At 45.1% G+C, this 10080-nt stretch overlaps 2 protein-coding genes across 3 annotated transcripts in view; one reads left to right on the top strand and one right to left on the bottom strand.

The window, feature by feature from the left end:
• The window catches only part of SORL1 (sortilin related receptor 1), a 96068-nt gene extending 91913 nt beyond the window's left edge, over positions 1-4155 (bottom strand). For both annotated transcript variants that reach the window (XM_044997257.1, XM_044997259.1), the window contains exon 1: positions 3866-4155. In XM_044997257.1, coding sequence (XP_044853192.1) covers positions 3866-4150 — 285 coding nt within the window. In that variant the 5' untranslated portion in view covers positions 4151-4155. The remainder of the gene's footprint in view (positions 1-3865) is intronic.
• Positions 3399-10080, top strand: part of LOC123354890 — a 111967-nt gene continuing 105285 nt past the window's right edge. The window contains exon 1 of the mRNA XM_044997270.1: positions 3399-3520. The gene's annotated coding sequence lies outside the window, so the exon portion shown is untranslated. The remainder of the gene's footprint in view (positions 3521-10080) is intronic.

Genomic DNA, 10080 nt, shown 5'->3' with positions numbered 1-10080 from the left:
ATCCACGTCTCATAGAGCCCCCAACGTTAGGTCTTTCCTTTCCTGTCTCTGGCTCCCTGATGATCCGCAGACACACAACTAGGAGCCAGGGACGCTACGAACCCTTAACTGCAGCATTCCCGGTGAGGTAAGAAGTACTGACCCCAGTTGCAGATGGGGAAAACCAAAGGATTAGCAATTTGTCCAAGATTAGGTTTGTAAAGATCCCTAAACTGCTGAGAAGTGCTTAGTATTGCATTTTCATTCAGCTTCTCTATCTCCTGTTTGGAAAGGGCTGAGAGGGGAGCGGAGGGGGACAAGCAGAGCTGGACTTTTTGTTTCTCCAATAAGATGGGTATATGAGAGCTGATGTGACCAATAGCAAAGGCCCCAAATCATGTGTCTGTCACATTGGGCTTTTAGTCAATGTATCCCCCCAAGAATCATGCTGCCCATCTGCTTTTGTTCAAGTCAAAAGGAACCAGTGGACAAGCAAACTCTTAGCAAGACCTTATTGCTGGATGGGGCCTGCATGAGATTTTGCCAGATATGCAGCTGTCAGAAGGGACTGTGAATAGAGGACAGAAGCTGGGCAGTAGGTTTGTCTTTCTAACTGTAGCAGTCTTGGAGTGATCAATGCAAAGTACTCCAACTCAACTGGAGTCTAAAGTTGATGCTGACCCTTTTTAAAATTGCCCTTCTGTCTGAATCTTTTCCTGCTATTGTTACGAGAAACACCTGGGACTAAGGGAGAGGTATTCCTTTAAGTTGGTGCATTTGACAGTACTTCAGGGGTAGCCAGTTCTACAGTGTCCCTTGCCTAATCACTAAGCAAGTTTCCCTCTGTTTGGGTAAATAACAAGGGGCAGAACACTTTAAAAAAGATAGTACTGGCAACTTCTTTCTGAAACAAAGTTTCAAGCTGACATTCTCCCTTTGATATCTGGAACCTGGGCCTTAGATTTCTCATAGCCTGTTCTGCGGTAGCAGAAGGACAAGAGGTTAAAACCCAAGCCTCAAACTGTGTATCATGCTGTTAGCAAGAGTGACTCAGTTCTCCGGGGAAAGTGCTCTTTGAAAATTGAAGGCAACAGGAAAAGGCCAAATAAAGTGAAACTTTGATGTTTAACTCCTACTGCTTCCTATTTGTCCTGGTCTGGTTGGTACTGGAATTACTGTGGGGGGTTTTACTCCATCTCTGACATTGCAGACTGCTGCCAAAACTTTCCACCTGAGCTGTTCAGGGGGTTGAATGAAAGCCACTGGAGGCTGAGTGGGAATTGATAGAACAGTGGTACCAAAAGCAACAGTGTCAGGTTCTCCCAAAATGACCTCATTATGCTCTCTTAAATTCAGTAAGTGTCAGGGAAGCCAACAAGCATCGTTTCAGATGTGTAGGAACTGCTCTCTTCAGAGCAACGAAACCAGACGTTGGGAGAAATGAACTCAGGGCGGCCTTTCCCCAACCTGCTCTTTTCCTGCTTCTACATTAAAGCAGCTTTTACTGCGCCAGAGTCTATAACCCCTATTTCAAATGGGACGGATCAGTAGCTCCTACTCCACATCTTGCTTCTTTGCCGGATTCTCCCTTCAGAATATCAGCAAAAAAAATCTGTAAAATGGGATGATCTCAAATGGCATTTAGTGCCAGATTGTGTGGGAAAATGAGACTTTTATATGGCAAAACCCACACCCAAGCATGAAGCAATACATTGCTCAATGAGGGCTAGTTACACTTCCCCTGAGAAGCCTATTTAGCTAACGCAGGGTTCAGAACCAAGTCCACAAAAGGGCCATCGCTTGAATAACTTAATGGAGGGAGGCCGACACTTCTGTAAATTGGACAAGCTGCTATCGTTGAGTCAGGGCTGCCTCTAGCAGGCACCAAGCAAGCTGCATTGCAACACTCCTTTCCTGTCCCTGCTTAAAGTGGCCCCCTGCAATTCTCAAAAAGGGTTTCCGTGATCCGTTGCCAATGCAGTGAAACTTGTTCAGTATCAAAACTGGAGAAAGGAGACTACAGTGAAACACTTCCACTTTCTCATCTCCCCACAGATCTTTCCCAACGCTCTATTCAGAAACAAGCCTGCCCTCCCTCCCCTCCGGCATTGATGGAAAGCAGATCCTCAATGTGTTGCGTGGTAGCTTCTGAAAAACTCATATAAAATGCAGCTTTAGGATGAAATTTCTTTTATGGCAGAAGGGTGGGATGAACAGTGAAGTACTAAGTGCAAATCACTCATCCACATACATTTTAGCTGTGCTCTGTATTATGTTCAGTCTGAATAAGATGCCTCTATCCCATCCAGATGTGCATTTATAGTTACATAGGCAAAGTGTGGGATTTCCCATGAAATCCTCTTTCCCCTTAGTTGTTCCCAGAGAAGGGACCTACCTTGTTCTAGGAAGATCATTCTGTAGGGGATGCTACCCTCTCTTAGAGGGGGATGGTCTTGTATATTTATCTGTTGCTAACATTTAGATGACTAAAACCGAAAGGTTCTCTTGCAAGTTCTGCTGCTACATGTGACTAAAGCAGTCTCTAGTCGAATGCACTTTGTGCCCGCGAAGGAGTTGGAGTGTTGTGGGCTACAAGCTGCAAGGGGAGGAATGTTTGTGTCCAAAATCTGTCATCAGTTTCTCAAAACTGTCATTTCAGGACACCTACTAGGCTGAGTAACTTTCAGCACCCAAACTTTCAGCCTATAGCTGCCTGCCCATGTCTTGTCTACAGGAAAAGGCCACCTACACCTTTTTGCTCAAAAGGTGTATGTTTAATATACAAAATGGGACAGGACACAATTTCGGCGGAAGTGGAAGTCATTTGCACTGCACTGTGTCACAACAGAGCCCATGCAGTTGATTTCAAACTACTTACAGTTTTCAGGCTGAAATTTGATTTTTTTTAATTGATTTGTTTACATGTGGGCAATGCAATGTCACCTTGGCATTGTCACTACCACAAACCTACCACGGATCTCCCTGAATTTATCCACCAACCCTATTGTTTTATTAGCAACATCGGGGGGGGGGGGGGGTTTAAGAAGCTCCTCAAGAGGAAGTTTGATTACTTGATAATAAGACACACTAACTGAAGAAGCCACCTGCACTATTTCTGATTGTTTACAAGATAACCTAACCTCTGTATGGCAGCAGATAATTTACCCTTCCAGTTGCAGCACCCAGGGCCGCCCCCAAGTAAAACGGTTCAGAGTTGCAATGTAAATTATTTGCTAAGGGGGTGCATGCAGCAGGGTGATTTTAATATGAGTCAGTTCTAAGCAGAACTGTGTTTACTCCCTTGCACTGGAATGATGCAATGATCCCTTCTGCTTAGTTTGGTTTTAGCGACCAAATATTAAAATAAACACTTCTGCGTTCTCCAACCAGGGAGCAATGAATCACGTCACTGGGCTTTAACGGGACCTGTGCGTGACCCGGACTCCCTTCCCTGAAAAAATGGGAGGAGAGCCCCGGGAATGTGCAGGGAGGTTCTGGTGCTTTGCGGGACTGAAGAGGTGAAAGAGCACAAATATTTAGAGTGAGTGCGTGCGTGCCGGTGGGGGGGACGGGATTACTGCATGCATTGCTTTCAATAACCCCCTATATAAGGAGCGCACTGCACAGAACCACAGCGTTCCTAGAAGTCCCTTTGCAATTGGAGAAGAAATGTGATGCAAGGAACCAGTGCCACTGGGAGCAGGGGTGGCAAGGCGTGCACACAACAACATGCCCCTAATTGCAAGCGATGCTCCCTTTTCACAATGCGGGGGGGGGGCGTTCTGTGGCAGGGAACACTTGCAATCTGGGGCCCTGCGAGGGCACCACTGCAAAGCAAACGTGCAGCTGGGGAGTGGAGGGGGGGGGGTGTTGCCAAGCTACTCACCTGTCCATACACCTTAATGGGCTCTTGCTGCTGCTGCTGCTCCGCAGCGCTCCTCTTCCTCCGCGGCTGGAGCCTCTCGCTTGCCCTGCCCGTCCCTCTGTCACCCAGGCTCAACGCTTCCCCTTGGAGCAGCGCGAAGCCCCGGTCCTGAGGCCGGGGTGCAGCCCCCCCGTGCAGCAGCAGCAGGGTGCTGGCGGCAGCCGGATAAGGGCTCCATGCAAGCAGCAGCAGCAGGGCTGCCAGGCAGGGTCGCCTCAGCTCCCCACAGCTGCTCCCTGTCGCCATGTTCCTCCTCCTCCTCCCGGGTGCTGGTGGGGCTGCTGCAAAGTGGGGCGCCGCCGCCAGGAGAGAATGTGCAATAGGAAGGGGGAGGCGGGGAGGGAGCAACAGCGGCGGCTGCCGGAGCGCTGCTGCTGCTGCCGCCGGGCTGGCGCGAGCCGCTCCCGGGGTCTGCACGCGCTGCTCCGGGTGCTGCGCGGTGCCCCTTGCACCGTGCGTGTGGCAGTGAAGGGGGGGGAAGCGCCGCCCGAGCTTGCTCGCACCGGCAGTGTGGGTGCAACTTGCAAGTCACGTGTATTAGCCACACTCTCTCTTTAAGCTTCTTTGCTTCCTCTCTTGACCCAGAGGAAGTAGGGCAGCCCCAGAAGCAAATGCCCTTTTCGCTCCCCCCACCCCCCGAAATCCTAGCTACGATCCTCCTGAAGATTTTTTTAAATCTTTTTTTAAGGCATGGGCTGGAACGGGTAGTGTGTTGGCTTAACAGGGCGGTGAGGCCGCAATGTCTGCAATGGAGGGGGGGTGGGTGGGAATGAAGCATGCATCCCATGTGCACCCCAAACTCTGGTACATTTGAAAAGGGGTCTGGATGCAGATGGAACATAACATCTGGGCCTTTCTGTCTCAGGGTTTTATACTGCCACCTAGCACTGCAGTGTCTGAGTGCACTTTCAAAAGTAACCTCTGTGTTTGCACTAGTGCAAGCTTTTTGCATTTGTGAGGTGGTAATTATCTAAATACAGTTATTTTATATAGCCTCTAAAAGTATGCAAGGTGCTTTACCGAGCTAGGATAAGTCTGCTTTCTCCCCCTAACACTTACAATCTTACACCATCCTGGTTTAATTGAAGAATGGTTTAAGAAGACGAGTGAGTCTCGAAAACTAGATGGGTGGCTTCATGGTGATACCTTAGGCCAAAATGATCATAGACAGTCTGTGGTGTTGGTTGTCTTCGTTGGGGGGAGGGCTAACTTGAGACATCTTGTACCTGATTTTCATAAGCCCTGAGCATTGACAACTCCACCTGAACTCAGTTGGAGTGATGGATGCATGGCATCTCTGCAGATTATGTCCAAGATATCTACAGCTGAGTATGCAAAAATGATCTCTAATCAGAGGCCACTCAAAAAGTTGCTGTGGAGCTTTTTGTGCATTAACTTTTCCTTGTCTATAAAATAGGGGTAACATGCCTATCAAGCAGGGATTTTCTGAGGCTTTATTACAAAATATTTGAAAAGCACTTAGAGAACTAAATGCCATATAAATTGCAGGTGTTATCCGCATCAGCAAAAGATTGATTATCCACGTGAAACTGCAAGTGCAATATTTTTAGACAGCCACCAGTCTCAAATTGCCTGCATCTAAAATTTTACTGCATAGGATAGTCATTTTGGAGGGGAGGATGGCAAATATTATTATTTCAGAGACTACGTTATGTGAGCAAAGGTAGAAGCCATGTGACAGCAACCGAAGCTTATGCAGTACATCTGTTAACCAACAAAGGCAGGTAGCAACACATCACCTCCCTACTCACATGATGGGGATGTTCCAATCTACCGCAAGGAATGCCAAGCCATTCACACTGCTGTAAGGGCAGATATAGCATAAAGATGCTATGATAAATGTAAGTCATGAAGCTGAGGCTAGAAGGTTTATAGTGGTGGAACCTCAGTTGAGGAGCACCTTACAAGAAGGAGATTAGAAGAAGCTTGACGTTGGTATATCTGGGGCTAAAGACAGGGGCCACCTCTTTGGAAATACCTTTCCTCGGCAATATATTCCTAGGACCAATCCACAAATGGAGAAACTGGAACAGTAGAAATGTGAGGAAAGAAGAAAGCAAGAATCCCTTAAGTCTGCACCCAGAACAAATGCAAACTGTGAGAAAATTGCTGCTTAGGTTACACTGTGTCCTACCTTTAATTTTTGCATAGCATGTGGGATCCATGCTGATGGATGCCTTAGAAAGACCATCAAAGGCTACTCTGGGCTAATATACTGAACACCAAATCTCCTCACTTTTGAAAACGTGGCCATTAAGTCTTTAGTGGCCGAATGATTTTTTTAAAATTTTTTTTAAACCTCAGGATGGTCCATGGTGGCAGCAGGTCTTTAAAAAAAAAAAAAGTAGTAGTTTTAGTGTGAAGATTTGAATGCTAATTTTTTCAATTAATTCACAGTTCAAACCTCTCTGACTGTATTTGGGGTGGGTTTCTTATTTAGATTTGAATCCGTTTACTTCAGATCACAAACATGCTGTGAAGGGTCCCTTTTCCACCCCACATGCCTATCACCCCAGACTTGGTCTGTGGATGCCTACAAGTGGCTTGTGCAAAATCTTGGAAGATTTTAAATGATAAAATACTTCATGAGAGCACAACCCTCTTATCCCAATCACATGTCCTCCATGTATGTTCATTTGCATCTCCTTGCTCAGCTGAATAAATAAAGTGGTTTAATTTAGTTTGTACCAAAGTAGCGTCTTTAGTGTAAGTAGTTAATGAAAAGAGTCTGATGATATAAAATGAATAGACGATTAAATTATGAGACTATTTCATGTCAAAATTTACTCCTGTTTAGGGTCAGAGCATCTGCAAACATTGGCCCTGATCTTGTAAACATAGTTTTGATTTTACTCACATAACTAAAGCTAAGAATATGCATAAGCATTTTAAAGCTTTGGGTCATTCTCTGTGTAACCATTTATATTGTATGTTGATAATAGCCCGGACATGATGTGTTTATTATGCGGATTACCTTTTTTCAATACAGCCTGTATTCATGCTACTCATGAAGTCTTCCTTGACCAGGTTCATCATACTGGCCTTTTTTTCAGTATAAGTTGTTTTACCAAAGTTCGGTTACTCTAGCCACAAATTTAATTCCGTATTCCTTCTGGAATTCAAGTAGAAATTGCTAATGAGAGAACCCGCTCATGGGACAATTTTCTCTTTACACTAAGCCCAACCCCAAACGCATAATAAATTATTCAAATAACAAGATGTTTGAACTATACCATAACTAACGAGGTCCTAGATAATGCATTTTCTCAAAGATAGAAGGGAATGCAGTGAGTTAGAGGCTCTTTAGGGAATAGCTTATCAGCCGTATACATGATGAAACTCAGTGGGCTAAAATAAGGTTGCAGTGATAACTCTACATTTTCTGGCAGTTTTTAGGTCAGCCATATCACGTTATTCTTAGCACAGTTTACTTTGTATATGAATTTTCTTTACCATTTTTTGTGGGAGTGTAGGGGGCCAGGAAATATCCATGGAAGAGTGTGAGTTAGCCCAATTTTTAGACTGCACCTTGTTTCATTTGAAGACTCTATAGCAAGGTAAAAGAGCCGTTGCTGTTTGTCGTGCAAATAGGGCACTCGAGTCTACATGCTCCATTCAGGACTTATGTCTTGTCTGCGCTTAAAAATTAGGTAGACCTGGCAAAGTTGCTCCGGGCTGTGAAAAATGTCATGCCCTGAGCATCATACTTAGGTAGATCTAACCACCAGTGTATATATGGCTAAGTCAATGGAGAATTCTTGTGTTGACCTAGCTACCACCTCTTGGAGAGAAAGATTAGCTACATCCATGGAAAACCCCCTTCTGTCAGTGTAGGAAGCATCTACGTTATGGTGGTGCAGCTGTGCTGCTGTAGCATAGACATGGCTTAGCCCAGTGGTTCTCAACCAGGGATACAGAGAGGTCGTCCAGGGAGTACATCAACTCATCTAGATATTTGCCTTGTTTTACAACAGGCTACAGAAAAAGCCCTAGTGAAGTCAGTACAAACTAAAATGTCATACAACGACTTGTTTATACTTCTCTATATACTATACACTGAAATGTCAGTACAGTATTTATATTCCAATTGACTTATTCTATAATTGTATGGTAAAAATGAGAAAGCAAGCAATTTTTCAGTAACATTGTGCTGTGACACTTTTGTATTTTATGTGTGATTTTGTACGTAAGTAGTTTTAAAGTGAGGTGAAACTTGAGGCTTCGCAAGGCAAATCAGACTCCTGAAAGGGGTACAGTAGTCTGGAAAGGTTGAGAACCACAGCCTTAACCTTTCTACTGAGTCTGCCAGGGAGGGGGCTGAGTATTGCTAAAGGAGACCTGAATACTTCTTCTCTAGGCACTAGCCTGTTATCACCAGATAATACCATATGAATCACTAAACAGCTGTCTACTCTGAAAGCTTTTACAGCCAAAACCTCTCTCTGCCCATACTTAGGGGACAGGAACCCATTCTCCATCTACAAAGCAGAAGATCCGCCACGGGTTGGATCTGTCAGTGTGTGTGCTGCTCACCCACATGGATAAAATGACTACATGAGTTAAGACCACTCCTTCCGTTTTTACCCATTAACAATCTATAATTTTGAAGGCTAGAATATTTGTATCAAAACAGAATTAGGCCAAGGCTGCCCAGCAGAAATCAATGTGCTTTCTGCTTTTGTGTCTTGCTAGCCTACTGAACTGGCACATAGTCTTTCCTCATGGTTATTACCTGAGTGCCACAGCTGAGCAGTGAGGACGCTGCTGCTCTGGAAGCAATGGAAATGCAGAGGATGCTGTTGTGCTGCTTGAAAGCAGAGTTGTGTGATAGGAAAGCGTTGATGGGAATAAGGAGTTAGGGCCCTATTCTCAACGTTATTTAGGTACCATTGATTTCAAGGGAGTTAGGAGCCTAAATACGTCTGAGGATCTGGGCCTAGGTCTGAACACTGCCCTGTGTTTGATTGGTTGAGCTTTTATTAATGCAAAACTCCCCCATTGAATTCCACAGGGAGTTCTGGATACACCCTCTTAGCACGCTATGGCATTTATCGGGTGTAAGAGTAAAGGAACTTACCCAGTTCCCAAGGAAATTGATCAACGTCTTTCCATTGGCATCAATGGGAGTTGGATCAGGACCTAAATGCAAATAAGACACATGATTGATGATAATGTAGGAGCAATTCCACCCTGGCAAAGAGATGTTTGGTGACCTAAGATATTTTTTCCATCTCTAGCTTGTTTGAAAAAATCACTGGAGTGAGGTGCTCAAACTCTCCTCCTATGTTAAGAGGGAGAGAATGTGATTAACTTTGTTGTACTTGCTATATTGATTGACTTTCCCCTTGCATACCCTGAAGTTCTATTACTGAATATTAACACTCTTTTAGAATTACCCACTAGGATTTCTTTCCTCATCTGATCATAACGTCAGGTAGGAACAGTGACTGCTCCTTAGCAACCCACGGAAGAGAGTCCTTTTAGCAGGGATGTAAGATCCTGAAGAACAGCTAGATAGGAGTCCATGGCCCTGCAAGAATACGATATAATTTCTGGCTACAGAAGGGCTCAGATATTAAACTGATATAGTTGATCTTAGCCAAGAGGCAAAGAGGAAATGAAAAAGGCTATTGCCCTTCACAATTAATCATCCTCCCGCTACTTTTGTGCTGGCACAGTATGCTCATGCATCAGAAACCCAGCCTTTTCCTTCCGGCCTGACTCACTTTTAAGCTCTATATTTCATCTGAATTGTGCCACTATCATCCCAGCGCACTCACTCCCTCTAACACCCAGCCAACCGCAAGGCAGTGCGCTGCTGCTGTTCTGTCAGGTATTTACGCCACCACAAAAGACTGGGTGTAGCAGCGTGATCCACACAACCAAAGAATTCATCCGCCTGCCCTTGGTGATGTACATAGGTTACACAGGGGCAATACAGAAGCACATTAGATGAGGGTTCTTCCACCTGTCTTGGCTCAGCAGCGTTGTCTTGCACAATCTTGGGGCATGAGGAGATCCCCAACAACTGAATAGAGCTCCCCCTGGGATATCCCAGGCAGCACACTGTCCATCAGGGGTGCTTCTAAAGTGTGTATTGCTTGGTTTCATTTCTACTGTAGGAGTATTTGGGGGTGTTGGACTCTTTATTGCAG

This window comes from Mauremys mutica, chromosome 22 (assembly GCF_020497125.1).
Source record: "Mauremys mutica isolate MM-2020 ecotype Southern chromosome 22, ASM2049712v1, whole genome shotgun sequence".
Classification (NCBI taxonomy): domain Eukaryota; kingdom Metazoa; phylum Chordata; order Testudines; family Geoemydidae; genus Mauremys; species Mauremys mutica.
The sequence above is the reverse complement of the archived record's forward strand: the minus strand, read 5'-3'. Positions and strand labels throughout refer to the sequence as shown.